The 24496-nt window shown below is 52.8% G+C and overlaps 1 protein-coding gene across 4 annotated transcripts in view; it reads right to left on the reverse strand.

Annotated features, from left to right (window-relative positions):
* FBLN2 (fibulin 2) overlaps nt 1-24496 on the reverse strand; it is a 58256-nt gene that overhangs the window by 21933 nt on the left and 11827 nt on the right. For all 4 annotated transcript variants that reach the window (XM_084766767.1, XM_084766768.1, XM_084766770.1 and 1 more), the window contains one exon: nt 15019-16311. In XM_084766767.1, the coding sequence (XP_084622893.1) occupies nt 15019-16297 (1279 nt within the window). In that variant the 5' untranslated portion in view covers nt 16298-16311. The remainder of the gene's footprint in view (nt 1-15018; nt 16312-24496) is intronic.

The following is a 24496-nucleotide window of genomic DNA, read 5'->3' on the forward strand; positions in this document are numbered from 1 at the left end:
GGACTCCATTAAGAACTATCTTGAGCTGCTTTTCTCTGGGATTTGGTTGTAATAATAAAGTTTAATAAAAATTAATACTAATTAACAATTAGTATAACACAATGACCAAAACCAAAACTGATGGTTCTTCTTAATACAGTAATAGGAAAAGTAGTAGGGAAAAAAATGCCTTTTGAAAGATAAACCCAGAAAGAAATCAGCACTGAGCATGTTGACCAACAAAAAGGGAATCTTTCTATTCTTTCTTTCTTTCTTTCTTTCTTTCTTTCTTTCTTTCTTTCCTGCTCCTTCTTTTTAGAATTATTTAATGCTATTTTTCCTGTGTGCATGTATGTGCATCACTTGAGTACAGAGACCACAAAGACCACAAGAGAGCAATAGGTCCCTAGAACTGGAGTTAGAGAAGGTCTTGAGGTGCTATGTGGGTGTTGGGAACTGAATCAGTGTTCTCTGCTAGGGAAGCAAGTGCTTCTAACCACTTTATTTGAAGCACATACATTTATGCACATTGAGTAGAGGGTCAGTGTACTCAGTGTGTGAACTCTCCTGTATGCGAGCTTCCGCTTTAGTACAATTATGATCAAACACCCAATCTGTTTACGGTATTTGTCCAAGTGATTCTCAAATCCACATAAATATCTAGGCCTGGTAGACCCATCCAGTACCTAGAAGGCCACACAGCAGGATCATAGTTCAAGACCAGCATGGGCAACCTTTGAGCTTGTCTCAAAATGAAAACTTAAAAACAAAAAGGGGCAGAATTATGGCTCTCAAACAGGCTGACTCCTTTCTTTTCCCTTTTCAGGGATCAAATATCTTCATAGAAAGTCTCTCTGACTGTGTGTGTCCCGACTTTACCACTTCATTCCACTTAGCCTCCAGTTACAAGAATGTCTGTAAACCAAGCACTCTAGAAGCTGAGGCAGGGGGATTACTAATCAGAGCCTGTCACAAGAAGGAGGAGGAGGAAGAGGAGGAGGAGAAGAAAAAGAAGAAAAGAGGGTGTAAATGTGTATATGGAAGATACGAAGAGATGGCCCACTGGCTGAGGACCCAGCCTTTAAGACAATAGTGAGCCTTCGGCGGGACATTTCCTATCTAAACCCTAACACCTGAACTTCTTTCTGCTGGAATCTTCCCTCCCTAAGGCCTTTCTAAGAAATCCCTATGGGATTACCAGGTTGCGCCAGAATCTGGGGTCCTGGCCAGGCAACATATGACGAATGCCCTAAGAGATAACAGTGGCAGCCCCAGTGTGCTGAGTGCCAGTAACAAGCCAGGCCCAGGGCCAAACACTCCAACTGTTATTATTACCTCTGCCCAGAGGAAGTGGAGGATTAGATATCCCAGCCTCACTTTCCCCTCTTCCCTTTCCCCTTCCAGGCAACATGAGCAACTTGATCCAGCCAGACCTGACAGAGCTCTCTGTCAACAGAGCCTCTAGCAGGCCCAGGTGCCGCTTTCACATGGACTCGGCAGTCTTCTTGTCTAGTTTCTTGATCTCAGGCCAGATTTTAGCCTGTGCTTGGTGAACTTCCACTACTCCCTTGGCTTTTCCCACCCTAGCTCCCTCACTTCCAAGGCATCTGGAGCTGTGACCTCGTACTAGAAGGCTAACTCACTTGGAGCATGAGGGGGACTGGGTCTAATGTGGACTCCACATCCAAGGTCACACCGAGAACTCCACCCCACGGTTCACACCAGACCTTGGTGCCTGTGTGTGTAGTGGGGGGCTACGCTGGTCCTTCACACCGAGATGTGGCGTACTGCACCTTCCTGAGTGAACTAAACCGTCACAGGAGCACAGCCAATGCCTGGGAGGGCCACTGGGTCTGCCCTTTTGCCTCCTCTGGGTAGGCTGGGCCTCCCTAATGATGAGTGAGGTTCCTCACCTCCTGCTGGACAGTGACATGGCCTGGCATTGTCCTGGCTCTGGACCACTCTGGTGCGGTCTTCAGAGCATCAGGTTTCAGGGTCCTGCCAACCAGTATGATGCATCCTTTACCCACCTGCTTAACCAAACCCCACTTCTCACACTGCTGACTGACACAGAGAGAGATAGTGTGACAAACCTGCCACCTGCTGAGAGGGAAGATGCAGACTCATTTTATAGAGATTTTGTTATCAGGAAAAACATAAAAAGATGTCCCAGGGGCCCCAGGCCACTGAACTGACCTATCCTAGAAACGCCTCCTAAGGCATGGTCCCTATGTTGTAACAAGTCACCAATGATGACCACAATCACCGTGTGACATGCTCATATCCCACAAGCCTGACATGGAGGAAAGACACTGCCTGCAGGAAGGGGGGGGCGGGGGGGGGGGGGAATGAATGGATAAGGTAACAACAGGACTAGAAAAACCCATAACGAAGACTGTGGCCCAAGACTTAGAAATGATAGCGCAGCAAGCCAGACACAAAGACTATAGACGACACGTGTTTCCACTCAGATTCAGAGACAGAAAGTAGTGTGGCGGGCACCAGGGGCTGGGCCTTAGTGTTCCGTAAGAACAGTTGCAGCTTGGGAAGACGGGAGGGGGAGTGAGGGTGGGAGGGACCTCGCTCCAGTGTGACTGCGTTTAATGCTGTTGAGATAGATGCTCGATGCCTAAGAAATTTGATGTTATTTTTTCTTTAAAAATGCATTGAAGTACAACACAAAGACCTGTGAGCTGGCACTTCCCCTCCCAGAAATCTAACATACTGACAGACACCCCATAAACCCAGACAAGAGGGTCCCAGACGCGCGCGCGCGCTCGCACGAGGCCATTTGTGACGGCAAGGATTCCAGAAATACCGAACGGTCCGAGATGAGATCATGAAGCTGCTCCCAGCCAATCACACACAGGTGTGAAGGAGCCAGAGGCAGATGTGTGCGTGAAATGAAATCATTCCTGAAGGCATTTCAGGCCGAGCTCAGGAGCTATATAAACCGACATTTGTCTTTAAAAGGATTACATGGATATGGCACCAAGCATCTGAGTGGAGACCCGAGCCCCAGCAACAGATGCTGTCTCGGGAGGAGCCCAGCCTTCTGTATATTGAGGCAAGTATTATCTATTCCAAAGCCCATGCCTTGTAAATAGATTCAGAGATCCGGAGACTATAACCTCCTTTGATCACAGAACAATGAGTGTCCCAAACAATCTAGCCCAGACATCAAGACCCCTGGACAGTCCCCTTTCCCTGACATAAAAGCCCTGAAGAATCCTGGCTTTGAAAAATGCTGCAGAGCATTTTCTCTTCCTGGCAGGAGTCTCCACCAGGGCCCAGATGAACAGGATGTTTGCTTTGTGGGCCTCAGCACAGTACCCAGAGAATGACACAGTATTGCAAGTCCCACCAACCTTGAGGGACATGGTGGCATTTCCTGCAAAACCCAGGGTGAGCCTTTCTGGGCCACCCAGGAGCCTTGAGTATATTTTTGAGGCATGTGAAGTAGACAAAGCAGCAAGGGTCCTAGCCTCCTCTCTGCTCTCTGCCCCAAATGCACAGGAGGGGGGGGGCAGAGGAGTGATGGGGAGCCCAGAAGGAGCCACCAGGATGGGGGTTCAACCTGAGCCCAAGCAGCCTTGCTTCTCAACGTCTACCTCTCCATCCCCTTGGTCTTCCCAGCCCTGTTCACACACACATGCCATGCGCCCCATGCCTTCCACTAGGCTCACCCAAGCCTGGCTGGCCCTGCTGTGTGCTGACCTGCAGCTGTACTTGTGGCCCCTCCCCCACACAGGCTCTCAGTGCACTGTGCTGACACACTGCCACTTTTACGGATGACCAGACAGAGGCCTGAGCTATCGTATACCACACACACACACACTCATAGACAAATGAGATCAAAAAAGGGCCAGCTACCAAGGAAAAGTACCCAGTGCTACCATTCTTAGTAATGTGACCTAAAACCAAGAGGAGACGCTGCTCTACCCTGGGGCCAAGGATGAAAGACGATTGCAACTGGGATGAGCCTGAGAGATAGGGGTGGTGGGAAACCCACCCCACCCTGCACATACATGTAAACTGAGTGCATGTAAACTCCAGGGGGTGCTGTGGGAAAACACCGAGAAACCTCAGTCAACGCCACACACCCTCTAGTCAGCAGATGCCCGTCTAGGTACACAGTTAATACTCGGGGACAACTCCCGCTCCCAAAGACACAGAGGAACACTGCCAGCAGCAGCGCAGCCCCAACTGTCCATCAGCATCATCAGCATCGGAGAAGATCAACAAGCTGTGACTCACTCCCTCAGCAGAAGGCTACTGAGACCTTCCGGTTGCCATGGCAGCGAGGACTGCCATTAACCATGTTAAAAAGCAATGTAACTGCTCCGTACAAGAACGTAGATAGGGACTGATGTGTTTTCTTCCTCCAAAAGAGCCAGACACAGATCATTCCCATTGTACAAAGTAAACTTAAGAATAGGCAAGGGCATTGGCAAGTCAGAGCAATGACTTTAATGGGGCCAGGGGGAAGTCAGAGCTAACGAGCTGGAAGCAACACCAGGGAGCACTGGTTTCCATCTGCTCAGGCAGCACAGGTGTGAGCTCTCTCCGAGCTGTCCGCCGAGACCCAAAGCCCTGCAGTCCGTACATTACGTTCCCACAGGACGTTTGGCAAAGGCCTGTTCCATTACGCTCCATCAAAAGACACTTCAGAGCATGTGTTTCATGGGGGAGTTTCAGAAAAACAAGCCCAGGGGATGTAACCACCACGGTAAACCAAGTGCTAGCTAATCATCCTTGATGAGGCATTACCTTTACAAAGCAAGCTTTACAGCCCACCTCGGGAACAATTAGAGAAAGTGGAGCATTAGATGGCATTAGGGAATTTACTGGGTTAGATGTTCTATCTGTTTTTTGTTTGTTTGTTTGTTTGTTTTAAGTTTTAAGAGACAGGGCAAAGCCAAGTGGTGGCGGCACACTCCTTTAATCACAGCACTCAGGAGGCAGAAGCAGCCAGATCTCTGTGAGTTCAAGGCCAACCTGGTCTACATAGTGCCATTCCACGACAGCGAGGGCTACACAGAGAAACCCAGTCTCAAAAAACAAAACAACAACAACAACAAACAGGGCCAAGACTGAAATGTTTCCTGCATGCACATGGCTATAATCTGGCCCTCCTATCCACTGACCCCGCCAGCTGTGGACTCAACCAACTCAAAACGGGAAAATATTTCCAAAAGACCTCTACAGTACTGAGCAAAGGTGCAGAGACATCCTTCTTGTGTTTGCTCCCCCCAAGGCAGTGCAATGTAGCAGCTATCACCACGTTGCATTCACCCTGCCTCATGATAACCAGGGATCTGCAGGTGTTTGAAGTAGGATGCACGTAGCTTCTGTGCACGGGTTGTACATAAGAGATGTAAGCATCCTCAAACTTTGGTACCCAAAATGGAGAGGGGGATGATCTTGGAATCAATTACCTGAAGATACCGAGTGGTAACTCTCGGTAAGTAAGTGTCTTAGTGTTTCTGTTGCTGCAATGACACACCATGACCAAAAGCAAGTTGGGGAGGAGGAGGTTTGTCTAGCACGTATTTTCACATCACTGTTCATCATCGAATGAAGTCAGGTCAGAAATTCAAACAGGGCAAGAACCTGGAGGCAGTAGATGATGCGAGGCCATGGAAGGGTGCTTCTTACTGGCTCAGTGCCCTCATGGCTTGCTCGGCCTGCTTTCTGATAGAACCCAGGACCATCAGCCCAGGGATGGCACCACCCACAAGGGGCTGGGCCCTCCCCCATTGATCACTAATAAAACATCCGACAGCCAGATCTTACGGAGGCATTTTCTCAGTTGAGGTCCCCCCCCCCCCCGCCCCCGGCCTTTCAAATGACTGTAGCTTGTAGCTTGTGTCAAATTGACATAAAACTAGCCAGGACAGGGCATGGGGGGTGGGGGGTGGGGGGTGGTAAGAAAAATGATGCTGTCCTCTAGGCATGACAACACTATTGCTGCCTTAAAATCAAAGCTGCGTCCACTGTACACACAATGCCCTCTGAAGGCTGGGCCTCCTAACATTCCTTTGTGGGGCATGGACCCTGCCAGCTTCCCAAGGATGTACCAATAGTTAACAACTGCTGCAGGAGGACACACGCCCTGTTAAGTTGTTCCTGTTATTGTAACCCCAGGTAAACCCATGGGTTCACCAAGGTAGAGCTGGGTGGAACCATTTGGTCTGTCATGGTCCTAACTGGGATGAACAGACCTTTGCTCATGCCTCCCCAGGAAACGTTAGCACAAATGTGAGTATACGTGTATACCATGTGCCTCTGTGAATTATCAAATGAGTCTACAGTGGATGGTAAAGGGTCCTAGCTGCCCACCAGGGGTTGAGTGAGAGGAAGCCTACATCCTATGGCCAAGGGCACATGCCTAGGGACCTGAAGACATCCCACTAGGCTGCACGTCTTGAAAGTTCCACCTCTCACGGCACTGAACTTGGACGAAGCCTCCCCACGTCAGCCTGTTGGGGGGCCCCAGCTTCAGTCTCCCCCTGATCCTATGGCCTGTCTCCAGATGTCCACACTTCACGCCATGAGCAGCCAACGCGCACCTAAAGACTAACTATATGAGGAAGTGTGCCGCGATGCCCATACCTGGGAAGTGGCACAAGAAGGTCCCATGTCCCCTGCCAACTGCACCGACTTGACTGTCCTCCTCCCAGCCTGCTCCCCTCTCCTCTTTCTTCCAAGCTGGCCTTCTACCCTGTTCTTTGCTCAGCAGGGAGATGGCCTGGAGGAGCAGGAACCTGGAACCCTCGTGACATGCTGGCCTGACTGTTTCTGTTCCCCAAGCAGAGCCGAGCCTCTCCAGGTTTCCATTCAGCCTAAGTAGTGGCCGCTGAACTGCCAGCAGCCCCTGAGCCATGAGATCCTACTGATCCCCTCAGACCCAAGCAGTCCCCACATCCCTCACAGGATCCTATCGGTCCCCTCAGACCAATCAGGACCCTTCATGAAGCTGCTTCCCAAAAAGATTTTGCTCAGCTGGGAAGGCTCATCACAGGGAAGAGAGCACTGACTAGCAGTCAGGACTCCCGGCTCCATCTCAGAGCTCGCTGGCCTTCGGCAGCCTCTTTACCTATCCCTGACCTCTTCAGAGTTCTGGTTGATGTGGCTGAATGAACTGCCAGTATTTACATGATGGGAGCTTCTGGATCCCAGGCTTCTGAAGAAAGCCCAGAGCAGTCATGCTCAGCCTTTGCGGCCCAGGGAACAAGTGGGATCCCCATGCAAGTGGGATCTGACCTCCCACCAGCACTGCATCTTACTGACCTCCAGGAACCCAACACCACCGAGGGGCGTGGCCCACAATCATGTCAGTGAGTGAGTGGAGAAGAGGAGAGAACAGGCCCTGAAAGCAAACCAGCTCACTGGCTCTCTGGGCATGAGCAGGACCATTGTGACCCTGTGCTCAGCCTCCCACACTTTACCACCTACACCCCAGAGACTGTGGCTTTCTGGGTCCTAGATTGCATTCTGAAGGGAGGCCAGGGGCTAGAGAAGAGCCCGCCGCCCGCCAGCTACGCATCAGTGCTGCTCTGCCCAGTGCAGCCGCTGCCCTGTAATAAATAGTTCCAGAGACTCCATCTGGACAATAGGGGCACATCCGCTTGCACAGTATAGTTGAGCACTCAGGAGGATGGCATACAGGGCAAGGAAACACCAGGGCAAAAGACCAAGTGGGTGGTCAGCACATTTCTCTGCTTCACTGGCCTTGGGACCTTGGACAGTATCTTTAAACTCAACTCCCTGCATCTCAGTCACCCATCTATAAAATGGGTGTAGTGGTGGCAAACCCCTGAGAGTGTCTCATAAAACGACTAGATCCCTGCATAGCCAGAGTTGAAGCCAACACCCGAAACATAACCCACCCGCCTGCCCTTGGTAACGGAGTGTCACCTCTCAGCCAGGCAACACTATAGGTAGAAAGGACGCTGGGCATTTGCACACAGTTGGCAAAGTGGTCTCAGGGGAGTACAGTGTGAGAGACAGGCAGGGAGGACTCAGCTGGCAGCAGGAGCACCGACTAGGGAGCGGCAGGCAGGGAGGAGCATCCAGCTGCACATCTGGAGGGGAGGCAGCTGGAATGACAAACACACGGGCGGGGCAGGAAGTGAGCAGCTAAATACCCTGACCCAAGCCCAGCAGGGCCTGGCCCTTGGCTCTGTCGCCAAAGGAACAGGCTTCTGACCAGCAGGAACACACAGGGATCTGTTCAAACAAAAGTGCAAACCCATCCTCTTTGTACTCCCGGATGGAGCACAGCAACCCCATCGGCAGGGAGGGCGGGGAGCACACCACACGGCTCTGGGCAGCCACTCTGAGCTGGCCCACATTGTACCAGTAGCCCTAACAGGACTTCCTACATCTTTCAGATACAGAACTGAGGCTCAGAGAGGGTCAGTCCCTTGTCTGAGGTCACACAGCCAGGAGGAGCAGAAGCTAAAAATCCACTCTGAGAGTCAAAGTAGGCTCTTTCCCAGCATAACTTCCCACCAAGCTGGTGGTCATGGAGGTGAGGGTCCTGCAGAGTCCAGTCAGTGCTGCCTTCCGGTGGCGGATGAAGGGTAGCAGGAAGGCCGCTGTAAACCCCTTTTACAGGACAGCCAAGTGATTTACCTGATGGTTATACAATGAGAGAGTTGAGTCATCCAAGATAGGGAGGCTCCCAGCAGGACCAGACAAAAGGGACAACACATCCTCTGTCCTTGTGGGGATCTTGGGGGAAACGCTTTTGCTGTGGGGAACACATACGATGGGTGTCCCCTCCAGCCCCTGCCACAGCGCTGAGGGCTGACACTCTGGGGTAGAGAGACTCCTCACCCACTCTCCCACGGACTTCTCATTCCTCAGGGCCTGCTGAGGACTTTGCAGCGGCTCTCATCAGGTCGCTGGGCCTGGGCCAGCCTTCTGATAGCGTTGCTGATGCCGAGCCTGCACACAAGGACCATCGTGCACTCCAGCTTTAGGTTAGGATAGGCTGGAAGGAACCAATTGAGGATGAGAAGCCATGGAGCCCAGACAAGTCAATATGGGCGACAGGGAGCAGGGACAGGACAACAGAGCAGAGACAAGACCAGCAGAAATGAGACCATGTAGGGCAGGGGGGACATCTGTGAAGAACTCGGAGTAATGTGGCTTGGGAGAGTGACAGGGAGGCAAGCCCACAGCGCTGGGGGAGGCACATGGCCTGGAAACCCTGGTGGAGAGATTCCTGGTTATTCCAGGCCAGCTGGAATCCACACTTACATGGGCAGAAGGAGTTGAGTAGCAGCCGGAGGCTAAGAAAGCAGCTGGGGCAGGACGTGGACCATAATGAGAATACCCTGGAATTAGATTTAGATGATTTTTTGCATAACTGTGAATATATTAGAAGCCACTGAACTAAGCCTTCCAATTCAGGGGGACTTTATGGCTGTAAATATGATCTCAATAAATCTTCTTTTTAAAAGAAAGACATTAAAGAAATAGAAAATTTAACGTAACCTGGTCCCCGTTGGCATGACAGCCCTGGGAGACACCATGAAGACATCCCACTTATGGAGACGGCAGAAAATTTAGAGAAACTTTGGTCCCCATGGTCTTGCTTCCCAAGGCGTGGTGGTACACAACTATGCTGGGAAGGTTTTACTGTCAACCTGACATAACCTAGAGTCACCTGGCAAGAGGGAATTTCAGTTGATCAGACGGGCCCCGAGGCCATGTCTGAAAGAGGTTAACTTGAATGAAGACTGATGCACGCAGAAGGGCCCAGCCCACTGTGGGCAGCACCATCCCTAGGCAGGTGGGTCTGGGCATCCTGAATTCAATTCCCAGCAAGGTGGCTCACAACCTTCTTCTGGTCTGCAGGTGTACATGCAGGCAGAGCGCTGTATACATGATAATAAATAAGTAAATAAATAAATAATTTTTTAAAAAAACAATTAAAGAACCCACCAAGGGCCCAGTGTTGGTTTCAGACCCTCACTGTGGGGACAACCATAAACTGTAATCAGTGCCTATGGAGAGGATAGAGCCTAGGAAACCCAGATGAGCTACCTGTGGGTCCGTCACAGGTTCTAGACCCCACTCTCCCCACAAGGAGGCAGAGTCTACCTGTCATCACCTCTGCTATGACCTCCAGGAAATCCCCTGACCTGGGATGACAGTTTCCGGCTCCATAGATGGAGGATATCCTCATGGCGTCTTCCAGAGCTGTCACTCCATGCTTCAAACAGGGACCCAGAGTAACAGGCCCAACTCTAACTGCTAACCATTGGTGGCGACACCAGAGAGGAGATGGAGAGTCAGCAACAACTGGTCTGTTCAGTGGGAAAGGCAGCCTCTCCTTGCCTACCCAGGAGCCAGCATGGCCATACCTGCCTACCAGTCGACAACATCAAAATGCTGTCATCATCATCTCATTTCCAGTATCTGCAGTCCCTGATGATCACAAGCGTGCTCTGTCAAGAAACTGACAGGTGGACCAATGAGGGCCAGGATGGCAGGTCAGCAAAACAGGGGCAGGATCATACCGCTCAGTCAGCCCTCAGGATCCTAACGGCACTGACTCCAGGAGACCCCAGCCGAGCCCCCAAACAGCAGGGGCTCCAGTCCTGTACCTGAGCCAGCTTGGCCTCCGCACAGCCACCGTATGCTCTAAATCATCTCTAGACTACAGTCACACATCACTGTGCTGTGCGAACAGCTGTGACTCTGTTGTTTCGAGCATAAAGACCAAAATGCATGGTCTCTACAGCTCCAACTCTTTTCTCAAATGTTTTGTATCCAAAGCTGGTGGAAGCACAAAGCATGAGGTCCTCCGTGTCTCCGAAGCTCTGACAAGGAGGCTCATCACACTCACTGCAGCTGGTGAGCTGCAGTCAGGGCCTTGCCAATGACAGCAGAGACCGCAGAAACTGGGGAAACCCTGGCCAGCTTCCAGAACCATCACCACCCCCACCGACCCTGGGACTTCCTATGTCTAGGCCTAATGAGCTGGCTATAGGGAGGACTAGGATCAGAAGAGCCCCAAGTTTCTTCAAGGGACAATTTATACATCGCCGTTCATCCTGAGACACAAGGTTTAAAACCCCTACGGGCTAAGACAGGCCCAAACCTTTTCAGTAAGTGGAGCGTTAAGCATTAGGCAGCGCCCTGCACATGCCAGGCAGGACTCCACCGCTAAGCTACAGCCCATGCTCTTTTATTGTTGGCTTTTCCTTTTGAAACAGGGTGTCAATACATTGCTATGGCTGGCCCTGATATTGCAGGCCCATTGCCCCAGTAATGTCCAAGTAAAGGACTATAGCTCTGCACCATGGGACCTGGCTCTGGGCCCTAGATCTGTGTCCTAGGAAAGGCATAGTATCCTGGTTAGGGTATCCTGGTACCCTGCCCCTGCCCCTGCCCCTGCCCCTGCCCCTGCCCCTGCCCCTGCCCCTGCCCCTGCCCCTGCCCCACAGGGTCTCCTCTTACCAAAATTTCATTCCAACTGGCTGCAGGGACCTTTATAAACACCTCCCTGCGTCTGGAGCCTCTCGTCTCACAGCCCTCCAGTGGCCATGAAGCTAACACAGGCCACTCCCTCCCCTAGCAAGCCTCCTCACCCATAAGAGAAGTCAGACACCACCACCACCACCCCAGAAAGGCACAGAGCCCTGCCACCTCATCCCAGCTTCCCCTCCCTGAGGCCTTCACACCTGTGGCCACTGAGGCTCTAACAGCAACCCAGGTCACCCAGAGCTCCCCTAGGGCAGAGACATGGATTTTGCTCAACACTTTGTGCTCAGTATCTGCCTTAAAGAAGGTGATCTGGTCTCAGAAGCAGATCACAGGACAGAGAAATGCAGGCTTCAAGACGACCCTGATTCTGTCATTTCCTGTCACTGTGTCCACAGGCCAGAAGGTCCAGCTCTCTGGAACCCTCTGGGCTTTGGTGGGGTGAAAGGGTTTACTAATCACTGAGTGCCCAGCAGATGGTGCCTGAGACAGAGAAGATGACACCTGAACTTGAACACCAATGTATAGACACCTGGCCTGAGGAGTGAGGCCACATGGAACGGGCTCCTTCCTGCCTGACTTTCTGTCAGCCTCTTCAAGGTCAGGGCCACATCCTGCTGTTTCTGTGGCTCCCTCTGCTACGTCAGCACACCAGAGACAGCCCCATCCTAAAGTCCCCTGAGGGACAGCAAAAACAGACGTCAGAGCCCTTCCTTCTCCATGGCCCGGAGAGGCAGGCATGTGGCTTCCATTTAGTCCACATCTGGACACGCTCAGGGGAAGGGACAGCCCAGCTGAGGCAGTGGGGATCCCTGGTACAATTATGACTCCCAGGCAGGACCCACCCCACCCCACCCCCACCCCAATTAGGCCTGGACTAAGGATGAAAACCACCTTCCCCAGGCCCCAGCGCTGCCATGGCAACAGGGCTGGGGTCATTTCCCGTCTGCCTCTCAGTGAGCCCAGAGGGTTGAGTAGGGCAAAGCCGTTTCTTCAATGTCGTCCCCCACCCCTCTATCTATGTTCCCCAAACCCTCCCTCCAATAGCAGCCTGAAGACCCCACTTTCCTCAGATGCTTGGCAGGCCATCAAGAGCCCCACCCATAAGGCCTGCTGTCAACCATCCTCTCCAGCTGCATGCCCCGCTGGCTGCGCCTTTATCTGCTTAATGCACTCCACTCTGTTAGATCCCTGAGGGAACAGCTTGCCTTTTCTCTAGCACCGCTCCTGGCATAGACAGGGCCCCACAAATGCCTGCTGAAGAAGAGAGAGCTGTGACTGAAAAGCAGACGGGAGTAAAATCAGTACCATCTCATAATCCGCGGTGCACTCAGCTTATGCCAGCCACAGCCACAGAGGAGCTCATTGCAGCCTTAGAACAGCCGCGATGCAGGGCTTCTATGCTGTGTGCAGTTGGAGAAACTGAGGCATAAAGGACCATTTGCCCGTGGTCATGGAGTCAGCATGAGAAGCAGTAGTAATGGTGAGCTTAACCAAAGACTGAGCGGAGGCCAGTGGCTGAGGCCCCCTCCCCAGCTGAGGCTTCAGCGCCAGCCTGGTCCTGCTGACTATGGTCTTCTGGGCCTTTGCCCAAGCTTGGACCCTGCTAGGGTGGCCCCACAGTAGATGAGGGTACTCCAGGCCAAGCCCCCACCAGCCTTCATCGATGCCATAACCCCAAACAGCTGAGAGAGACCTGCACATAGATCCACCAGGTGAGCAAAGTTGGTCCCAGGTCCCACAGAGCCACTGGCAACAAGAAGCTGAGGAAAGCCACGGCTGTTTCTATTCTGGAAACCCGGAGACCGCTGGCCAAGGGCACTGAGCCCTGCCACACACGTGCACTCCATTAGGCCTTCCCTGCCCTCCTCCCCCCTCCCCCCCCCCCGCAATTCCAGGCTCTGCACTGGGTGGAGAACAACTGGGGCCCCAGTCCCAGTCAGTCCCAGGCCTCCCCTATAGCCACACCTCCCTGGCAGGCTGGGGGCAGGGAGTCACAGGAAGGAAAGCAGGCTGGAAGCAGAAATGCTAGTGGTATGAGGGCCACAGGAGCCTCACAGCTCCCAGTGGCACCCTTACTGCCCACATACAGGTTCCAAACACACCCTGTGACCAGCAAGTACCATGGGAGCCCTCACAGATGGGCAGACACCCAGCAGATGAACAGGCCACTCACAGCTGGAAGCAACAGGATAGGAACGTAGTCACAATGTGACTATCTCAGAGTCTCTCACATCCACCCTGCCTGAGAGTCTCCCCAGACCCTCCCTTTTATCCCTCAAATCCTGGGGCCCAGAGCCACACCAGCCCACTCCTGCCTTCCCAGGGCCATTAGGACCTGCTCATAAATAACCCCTAACAAGGGTGTGTAGAGGGAACAGTATGGGACTGAACAAGGAAGAGGCTCTGGCCGTGCGGAGAAAGCACACGATTTCCCAGGTACCATCACAGAGAAAGGGGGGAGGAAATAGAGCTAGTGGGTTGGAAGGGAGACTAGGCTCAACTGTTCGGGGACTGAGCTGGGAACCATGTTAGCAAACACTGAGAACATCAGAGAGAGCGGATGCTGGGGAAGACAATGAGTCAACTGGGGTGAAGAAGAATGAGGAAGAGAGGAGGTAGACAGGGGTCTCCCACCAGTTCCATCCATCATCCAACATTTATATAGTGCCGACTGTATGCACGTGACACTGGAGCCCTTGGGCTCAGCACCACATCTGGCTAGTGTGATGCTAAATATCAGAAAACAGTAAGCAAGGGCCCAAGTAATTCTGGCTATAATTTCTGCTCTGGCTGAGAGAGATCAAAGCTACAAGAAGGAAGGAAGTGGGGCAGAGAAGGCACCCTGGGTAGGTGACCTGGCACAGCACAAAGGACCAAGTCATGCAGACACCTGCAAGAACATCTCAAGCAGAAGACAGATGGAACCACAGGCACCATAGGCAAGTGCAAAGGTCCCCGAGATGGAGGTTGCCTGGCCAAGACCCTAGTTGACTTGAGCTGAGAATGTGAGGGGTCAGAAAAGGAGGTGAGAAGGCCACTGGACAGCTGAGAAGGTCACACCACAGGGACCTTAGCGTCCACTTTGTATAAGGTGTGAGCCGCTGTAGTAGCACTGAGGAAGGAAGGCTGACCAGACTCCTGGCTGGAAGAAGCAGCAGAGCTAGAGGCACAATAGAACATGTTGTGCCACCAGCCCACAGCTGGAGGACATTCATGGGCAGCTGACCAGCAGAGCCCTTTAATTCCTGCTAAGACACCCTTGGGCTCCGGTAGGCAGGAGCAGGCTCTATTCTCATGAAGAAAACCTTTTGTGCCCTTAACCAGAGCCCACCAGGGACCCTGTAATTCCAAGAACAAGAACCTCTCTGTACTCCTCTGTCTCAGGCCTATGAAAGGGCGGCTGCTGAGACCTCCGCTGGCCCAGGCCACTCTGGCCTGCAAGAGAGCAGCCATGGGAAGCTCTGAGGAGCCCATAGGCAGCGACAGTTCCTTCTAAGCCGAGTGGCCCTACAGGGACACAGGAAAGGACCTTACCATCAGGGTCACCTCTGGGGACAGAATGTACTGAATTGGGATCTGTGTCCTCTTCTGGTCTGGATCGAGGTTGCAACTGCGGACGCTGAGGTATTTCTTCAGGCAGCTCCGGAGAGGGTGAGACCTGGGCTCTGTCAGGCGGCAGTGTGGATAGGGTAGGGTGACTGCTGGACTGCACTGGATCCTCAGGAGGGCTGTCTGTGGCCAAAGATGGACTGAGAGCAGCCAGGCCTGACCTAGGGAGGAGTGCATCACCCCCCTGCACAACACTGCGAGGAGTGGCCTGCACATCAGGAATAAAGTTTTCCTCGGGTCCTGCCTTGGCTTCAGCCTCCTTCTCCTGGACAGGGAGGCCAGGTCTGGCTGAGGATGGTGTGGGAAAGCTTTCCAGACTGCCAGGACCACCTGCTGCTGGTAGCTCAGTGACCACTATCTCTTCCACTTCTTCCTCCTCTTCCTCATCAATGTCCTCTATCACTCTCCTGGCTTTGGCCTGCATAGGTGCTGGGGGACCCAGGGCAGCAGCTGCCGTGGGTCTGGGGAGGGCACCTGCCCAAGGCGTTGCTCGGATGGAGGATGGTGGCAGATTCCCACCTCCCAGAGCAGCTGGTGGGCCCTCTGTAGGCGCCTGGACCTCACTCACCATGGCCACAGTGGCTTCTGCCTCAGCCACCTCCTGGTCATAGCTGTAGGGGTCTTCATACTGCCTCTCAGAATCCCCCTCCTCAGCAGCTGAGAAGTTCCCATGGCAACCAGGAAGCTGGTAGCAAATGAGCTCACCACCAGCATCAGGACAGTGACAGGCCCGGCAGGGGGAGAGGTGGAAGGTGTGGCCAGCGGCATACTTACGGCCACTGTGGACACAGCCCACCTGGCCGCACTGCGGGCAGCTGTCAGCCACCACCACTGCCTCAATGCAGTTGGGCGGCAGCTCGGGGCACGGCATAAACTGGCAGCTGATTTTGCCACCACCCGGAGGGCAGGAGCACTCGGTGCTGCCGAAGTCCACGAAGTAGGACTGGCCAGCTGGCACACGGCCATCCACGAATCCTTCCTGTACGCAGTCGTAGTACTGGTAGCCTTCGCAGGCACAGCCCTGCTGCACACAGGTGGCACAGCAGGCCCCTGGCTCCAGAGCCTCCTCGATGCAGTTCTCCAGCAGCGGACACTCGGCACCTGTGCAGTCCTGCCATGGGACTGCCATGCCTGGGCTCAGAGTCAGGGCCATGACCAGGGCCAGGGCCAGCCACACTCCTGCAGACTCCTGGAGCAGCATCATGTCTCAAGAGGCCCCTAGAAGGATAGAAAGGAAGCCTGTCACACCAAAGACACACACAGAGAGGTGATGTGCATGCCGTGTCCCAGCATCCTCCAGCACACAGCCGACTCCGCCTCTAGGCATGCATCCCTCAGGTCTGCTCTCTCACACACATACAGACAGCCACATGCAGGGAAGATACAGGGACAGGGAGCATGTGTCACTCGGGTGCCACAGATGCTGAAGCAATGTGGCTCCACGTCAGTGTGCTCAGGGTGACTTGAGCCCTCTGAGTCATCTGGCCCACAATCTCACATACACACTCGGATAAAAGTAAGTGAGTACGCCTGAGTGCATGCTCACTCAGTCTATCACTGTGACTTCACCCTTCCCAGTCACCCAGACACACCCCTGGGTCATCCTGCACACACACTCCCATACCCAAGTCTGCACACAGCCACCAGAACAGTTTTCCTCCCCCAAACACTTGGGTGTGTTCCCAGTCATGGCTGCTAGTCAGGGGTTGTAGTGAGGGGTGCTGTGCAGGAACAGACCCCCTTCAGCATGGCACAGCCATTTAACCGTGTGTATACTGCACTCCCCAGACCTCAGACTCCAGAACTCAAGATCGGCTATCCCATAGACCCTGGGAATTTGTTTTTGGTTTGTTGGGTTTTTGTTTGTTTGTTTGTTTGTTTTGTTTCTGCGAGACAGGGTTTCTCTGTGTAGCCTTGGCTGTCCTGGACTCACTTTGTAGACCAGGCTGGCCTAGAACTCACAGCGATCCGCCTGCCTCGGTCTCCCAAGTGCTGGGATCAAAGGCGTGCGCCACCACTCCCGGCAACCCTGGGAACTTGAAGTCAACCTGTAACTCTCCTGCCCCCTCCTTGAAGCATCTCGCTGTCTCTGTCCTGTCCGTCCCTAAGACCAGCTCTCACTGCTCTGCTGCCCCAAGCCCTACCTCCCACCTGTCCTGCCTTATGCCAAGCTTATCCATCTCCCATCATGCCTCCCTGTCTTTCCCTAGGACACTAGGGTGATCTCAGAACCACTCCTATACATAGGGCCTGTCTGGCTTCCATTACCAGCAAGAAGAGGCCAGAGGCGCCCCCCCTCCCCCCCGCCCCTGTGCTCAGCACTGGCAGGATTCCCCTACCAATCACGAAGCTGCCAGGACCTTCCACACTCCCACTCCCTGCTCTCCTCAAAGTCTCCCACAACCACTCAAGTGCCATCTTTTTCCACCAATCCTCACTCCTACAGAAGTTATAGGTCCCCAAAGGCACAGTGATTCAGAGTCAAGCCAGCGTCTGGACGGCAGAATCCCTAAAGGGGGGCGGGGGTGGCTCCCACACTAATCAGTTCTTTGTGATGGTGCCTGTTTGATGTCTGCACACGTGTGGGTTTGCCTGTGTGAGTACTCGCATATGCGTGCGTGCGTGCGTGCGTGCGTGTGTTTGTGTGTGTTCCTGGTGGGGGCATGTGTGTATATGTATGAGTGTGCCTGCCGCACAGGTGTGCAATGACACAGGACAACCTCAGATGTTATCCTCAGAAACGCTGTCCACTTCCCTTTGATACAGGGTCCCTCAGTGGCTCCTCCCATCTGCCTCTCCAGAGCGGCGATTTCAGGGCCATGGTACCAAGCTCAGAATTTGTACACGGCTTTAGGGATTGAGGCTAGGTCCTGGTCCCTGCCTTACTGAATGGGCAAGCCCACCCTGTTTTCTATATTTTAGAAAATACATACAAAGGATATAGTACCTGAGCCTCAATATTTTTCTTTCTAGGAGAGGATATTTTCTTATTATTTATTTAGAGACAGGTGGTCACAGCTGTCCTTGAACACAAGAGAATCCTCTTTTCTTGGCCTCTCAAGTACTGGGGTAGTAATGGGTCTGCACCATCACACCCAACTCTCACTTCAAACATTAAGAAGATAGGGATTTCCTGAAGGTCTGGGGTGAGAGAGAGGAGCAGAGAGAGCGCTGAGCTCTCCAGAGAATGGACATGCTTGAGCTGCCTAGCTACCCTCCAAACAGGGTAAGTATGGCCTATCAACACGGCCCGAACCCTGAAAGTAGCAATGGGATAATGGCAGGCTGGTCACCACCAGCTACAGCCACCAGCTGCCCAGGAATCTGTGCTAGGGATATCCAGGGACTGCGGTTTGTCAGCCAATAAGATGGGCCACCTGGCTGACCTCCCAGAGCTGATGGCCATGGGGGGGGGGATGGTATGTGCCCACCTGTGCCAGGCACTCGTGGCTCTTTAAAACAGTGTATGTGTGTGAAATTGGGAAGGGTTCGGTGAGAAGTCTGCCTTCTATCTTGCGAGGCCAGGAAAGGTTTCTGATAGGAAGTGTCATCTCACTGAGGCTGGATAGCTTGCTGGAGGCAAAGTGCTTCAGGCTTGGGACAGCAAGTGCACAGGCTTGAAGCAGAAGCAGCCAGAGGCAGGTGAGGAGCTTGGATGAGAGCAGGAAGGGCTATGTGGGGTGGGTGGCAACAGGTGACCAAGGAACAGAGTGGCAAAAAGCAGGATAGGCTTCTGCTGAGTGATGGAGGGACATGTGGTATGCCAGCAGCCCAGGGGTATGACAACGACCGTGTGGATGCCCTGTGTTGAGTGCAGCACAAAGACAGAGTTTATAAACACACAGGAGCTGGTCAGGCAGCGAAAGGAGTAAGTATTCTGGAAGCCTGGAGAAGAAGCAACAGATGGAAAGCCACGGGTACCCTGGGGGATGTGAAGTCTTATTTGGGCTAGGCAGGGTTTGGGAAGCTTGGAAGCACCCATAAAGATGACATTGGAAGAGGAAGCCTGTGCGCATGCCAGGTACAGCATCTGAGGGATCTTTGGATCCCTGAGGGCTTACCCTAACCGACTAAGTCCTCATCCCTCAAAAAGGTTACAGAGCAGGAAAGGGAAGGAAGACCCAAGCAGCCTCCAGCCTCCACAAGCCTCCAGTAGACTCCACAGGCCTCCAGGGCCCTTCACAAGCCTTTCCCAGTTGGTTCTTTACATGCATGGATGAAGTGCCCCACAGTAAAGTCTCAAGCACACGTAGCCAGGGTCTCCCAGAGTTTCCCCTGTGAGCCCCACCCTCCAGAGGTGAGATGCAGATGGGACATAAGCTAGGACAGCATGTGAGGACAGCTCCATCCTGAAGCCACCACGCTACAAGGCACCACACGCAGCTGACACACACTCCACAGCCAGCGAGTACTGGGCTGGGCTGCGGGTTTGTGGAGCCACTGTGCAAGTCACTGTCTCCCTACCCAAGCCAGCTGTGCAGCTCTGGGCCACGGAGGCTGGACTTTGCTGTGACCCCATCTTGGCTCTCCAGCTTCCTGCTCAGTCAAAGGGAGGTACAGAAAGACTGGGGTGTCCACTCCTCGCTGGGTCCCTCCTGCCCTCTGGGATATTGTGGCAGTTCTCCTTTCCCCACGGCCACAACTCCTGTTCCCTCAACTCTCCCTGCTACTGTCATAGCCATTGTTGGCTGCCCCTTGTCCTCCAGATCCATTTTGTCCCACCTGCAGCCCGAGAGCCACACCCCTTGATAGATCTCACAGCATAGAAAACAGGGACCTAGTGTACCTTCAAAATGGAGCACTAAGTGGGGAGGGGAGGGAAGAGAACAGGACGGTCACTGTGGCAGCCCAAACATGCGCAAAGCAAAAGTGTTCCTGAGACAGAAGGGCGCACACTGAGGAAGCCGGGGGCTGGGCCAGCCTTGCTTGCTTTCCAAGCATGAGAACCTGAGTTTGACACCCCCAGGTCCCATCTAAGAATCTGGGTGCAGCTACACATGCCTGTAATCCCAGCACTGAGCGCACCCCGCTGAATCACTGAGCTCCTGGTTCGCTGAGAGACTGTGCCTCAAAGCGTAACATGGAGAGAGAAAGAGGAAGACACCCATTGCTGACCTCTGGCTTCCATACACAAGCACACTTACAAATGTGCACACACATATACCACACGCACACACAGTTTTTCTGTTTGTTTTTATAAAATACACACTTTGACAATGGACAGGGCCTTATGGGTAAGGGCCCGCTCAGCAAAGTTCTATCTCCAAGGGCACCCAATGGAGATACCCTCTCCACATCCTTCTCCCACAGGCCCCTGGGTGAGCAGGATGCCCAAGAGGAACAGGTCTCTGTCATACCAGTCACAGATGCTCAGGACATTGCTTAGACTTCTGCTGGTCTCTGTGACTGGGCACAGCCTCTCCTTGTGTCCTCACTGTTCTCTGACCCTCTACAAACCACAGTCCTCCAATGAAGAGATTGACAAGTTAACCTCTGCACTGTTCCATGACTCTGAGCTGGCAAGGGCATTGGAAGGTCAAGAGTGGCCCCAGGAAGACATAGTATCCTGCCATTGTAAAAATGGGGTCTGCCCCAACAAGGGCAATGACCTCCCCCCTACAGCAGTCCCTAGCAATACCCCCCAATCTCTTGGAAAGCACCCCTGGGTCCTTGGGGGATGCCTGAGACCTCTATCACCTCCAAATCCTACATGTTGTGACTTTAGATGAAAGTATCCTCACCAGCAAGCCACCTTCCTCCACTACTGCAAACCTCACTCCTTCCCCTTCAACGGGCGTCTCATGCCTCTCTTCGGCATATCTATTACCACTGTTAGCTCTTCTGTCAGTATTCTGTGCTTTGGGGCCACGGTTAAGTGACATGGGACCACTTAAGGACAAGCTCCATAGCAATGCTATAACCTAGTAAGTGATTATCGAGAGGGTAGGGAACACAGAACTGGACAGAGTGGCTCAGGTCCCAGGCAGGAGGGCACTAGATGTCATCGCTTGCCCCAGAATTCATTTCAAACCTGTTATGTTTTTTTCCTGAGACTTTCTGCTTGGTGTTTTGGTTATGGAAGATGAAACTGTCAACAAACAAAGGAGCACTTCTGCATGTGACTCGAGTTACACAGTGAGATGAGTCCTTTGCTTCTCCAGTTTTGAATCTGACAAGAAGAGACCCTGCTAGAACTAGGAAATAGAAACCCAGAGCACGCAGTCATGCTGGGACTCCAGAGCAGCCATGAATACTAGTTTACAGTTAAGTACAGCTCTGTGGTGTGAAAGACATAGTCACTCACTGGCTGTGTGTCTGAAACCCTGTTCTAACTGGCAGCCTGCACTAGATAGGCAGCTCTGGGTGGAAACCTCAGCCCAGTGCTGAATGCCTTAAAACTTCTTAAGCATTTGGAGGGAATCTCCTTTCAATGACAGGCAGCTACAGAAAACCCTGGGGCTTGCAAACAGCTGGGCTGATGACAGGAAAATAAACACACCAGCCCTTCTCTCTGGCTAGCTAGAACACGAGCAATCAGTTGAACCTGGCCTGCGTGCCACCCTGAAGAACGCCAGACCCATCCCCACATCCTACCAGAGGACAACGGCCAGCCCATCCATACACAGTTCTACCCATGGGACTTTGTGTTACAGCACCAAGCTGTCCACACTGTCTTGAGCTGCCCTGGCCTAACTGCACCCCACTAGCTCTATGAGATCTGAGAACTCCTTTGTCTGAGATACGTTTTGGCCACGTCACCCTGGATAGCCTGAAGCTCACTGTGTAGACCATGATGGCCTTAAACCTCAGGCTAATTCTTCCTCTACGTTGACAGCTTTACCCTCTCCCTGGTGGCCACTGTGTCCATCCACTGGTCACCCTCAGTATGTCAGTCTCTTCATATCCAACAACAGCCTACAGTTCCACAAGAGCCTCAATGGTGAGAAATGTGCCCCATGTTCCCACTGGCCTCAAACCTCAAGTCTACGATACGGACGTGTGTATGTACCTCACCAGGCCAGAGCTCCAGGGGGCGGGGGCGGGAGGAGAGAACAGATGGATTGGGGTCTCAGCCTCAGTGCAGCCCCAGGCTGCCAACAATCACTGCAGAATAAGGGCCCCGGAGCTCCGCCCTCAGCCTACCAAAGCCGGAAAAGAGCTACCTTAGAGCATGCCAAGATGAGGACACACCTGCCAGCCAAGAGCCAGCAGCTGGAGAAGGTACAGGTATGAGATGTTAGCAGATAACCCTTGACAATTGGGGTCTCCAGGTGAGAGGGAACTGGAGTCATACAGAGCCGTGTCTAGTGCACACATGGACACAGAGACAAAAGCAAACACATGACTCACAGACACACAGAATACTTACAAATACACACACAGAGACAGAGGCACATACACAGAGACAAGCACACACAGACACACACACAGTGACAAGCACACACACAGTGACAAACACACACACAGAGTTAAATACACATACATACACAGAGAGAGAGAGAGAGAGAGAGACAGACAGACAGACAGACAGACAGACAGACAGACAGACAGACAAATGCAAAAATCACTGACAATGACTTGGTTCTAAAATTGTCCAGAACCTACTTTTAATGCACAGATTATCCTGGGTTCACGCAAAGCCCAGAAAGCTAAGACTGTGTCTATAAAACTAATCCCACATGGCCACGCTCACCACTGCATGCCGCCCACTGGCAGAGAGGCAATTAAAAACAGCCCACTATTCCCGGCAAGCCACCAGCCTCAGCAAGGACAGTCTGACACAGCCATCATGTTGATGCCCCTTGAGGACATGAGGTCCAGTGACGAGATGATCAAAATGGACACTCACTAAACTATGAACACTTACAAAACTATATAGAACAACTGGACTCAGACAGAGTGCAGAACGGTGGGTGCCAGGACACGGGAGAGTGGCGGGAGCCGGGATTGAATGGCCAGAGTTTTGTTCAGGATTAAAGGGTCTAGAGGCGAAAGTGGTGACAGCTGCACATCACTGTAGCTGCTCCTCACACTCAAAAATGATAACAATTGTGTGCATGCTTACAAAAAGAAATTCTCACAAAATTCTCCAAAGTCAAAAGACAAAAGGGAGTGATGGAGTCACAGCAAGGAGACAGGGAAGACCAACAGGAAACAAGTACTACCCCTGAAGCCTGCCCTTAGTAGTAAGCTTCCTGGCAGCCAGAGCCAAAAGGGAAATTAGACGTGACCCGGCGCTCCTCGTCTGATAAGAGGAAGTCATTAGCTCCCTGGGAAAATAAGCTTGTTCTTGGCACGAGCCACTAGTCAGGAGTTGAGCATTGGTTAGGTTTATACCCACTCGACTTCCTCAGAACAGACACAATGGCACAGGCTGCGAGGGTCCGGACATGCTCATCTCTTCTAACTATAATTCTCTAATGAGGACCCGCAATCAGGAAGCGATGAAGGACACGTACCCAGACCTGAATGGTGACGGGGTGGGCTGGGGAGGGGGGCCATGACCTTCAGTTCAGCAAGCACCTCCCCACCCCACCCCTGTCAGCCCTGAGATCTAGCAAAAAATAAAATAAAATAAAATAAAATGTACAGTCGTCCAAAGGTCTGGGAAACGGCGATGGGTAGAGGAAACGCATATGCAAAGGCCCCAAGGTGTGGATCAGTGTGGCACGCTGTGAGTGCCATGCAAGAGAGACAGCAGAGAATGGGAAGTAGGCAGCCAAAAAGCAGGTGCTCAGGGGACGAGGGAGAGAAGCAGTGGGAAGCGAGACCCACAGGTCTAGTGTGTGGGAAGCTCGGCAGAGCACTGTTCTGCATAAGGGCATTGGGTAACAGCAGGCTTGGAATTCAGAGAAGCTGCCTACATCCCCTTCCAAGGTCTGAGGGCAATCCCAGTCCTAGAAAGCAGGAAATCTAGAAAAACCCAGACTGCCAAATGGGCATGTCCAGACTCCAGCCTGCAGGCCACATGGTTCCAGCAGATCTGTGGCTGTAGCCCACACAACTGTAGGTGACAATGACAAAAGGCTGGACACCCCTATTTATAGAATGAAGCAGGAGGCTGAACTGGGAGCCATGCCTCCCTGTTGCCAAGTCTGGAAGAAGGGTCCACAGAGCCACAATGCCTTCCAGGGACAGCCACATCCTCTTGAATCGTGAAGGTGGTGCCACCCAGGGGTCTGCCCTCCTGCTCTGCACTGACGCTGAAGCGCGTTTTCTACATGTGCTTTTCCTCTGCAAGATGTTGTACAAAAGAAAGAGAGCCAAGTCATTCAGAGAAAGGCAACAGAGGAAAAGAGTGGGCAGGCGGGAAGGGACGTGAAGCCTCATGACTGCCAAATGTCTTCCGGTCTGGCCTCTACCTGAAGCTACACTTCCTTCCTTTCCTGGGACCCAAAGTCAG

Source organism: Acomys minous (assembly GCF_964271855.1).
Source record: "Acomys minous genome assembly, chromosome: 17".
NCBI lineage: Eukaryota > Metazoa > Chordata > Mammalia > Rodentia > Muridae > Acomys > Acomys minous.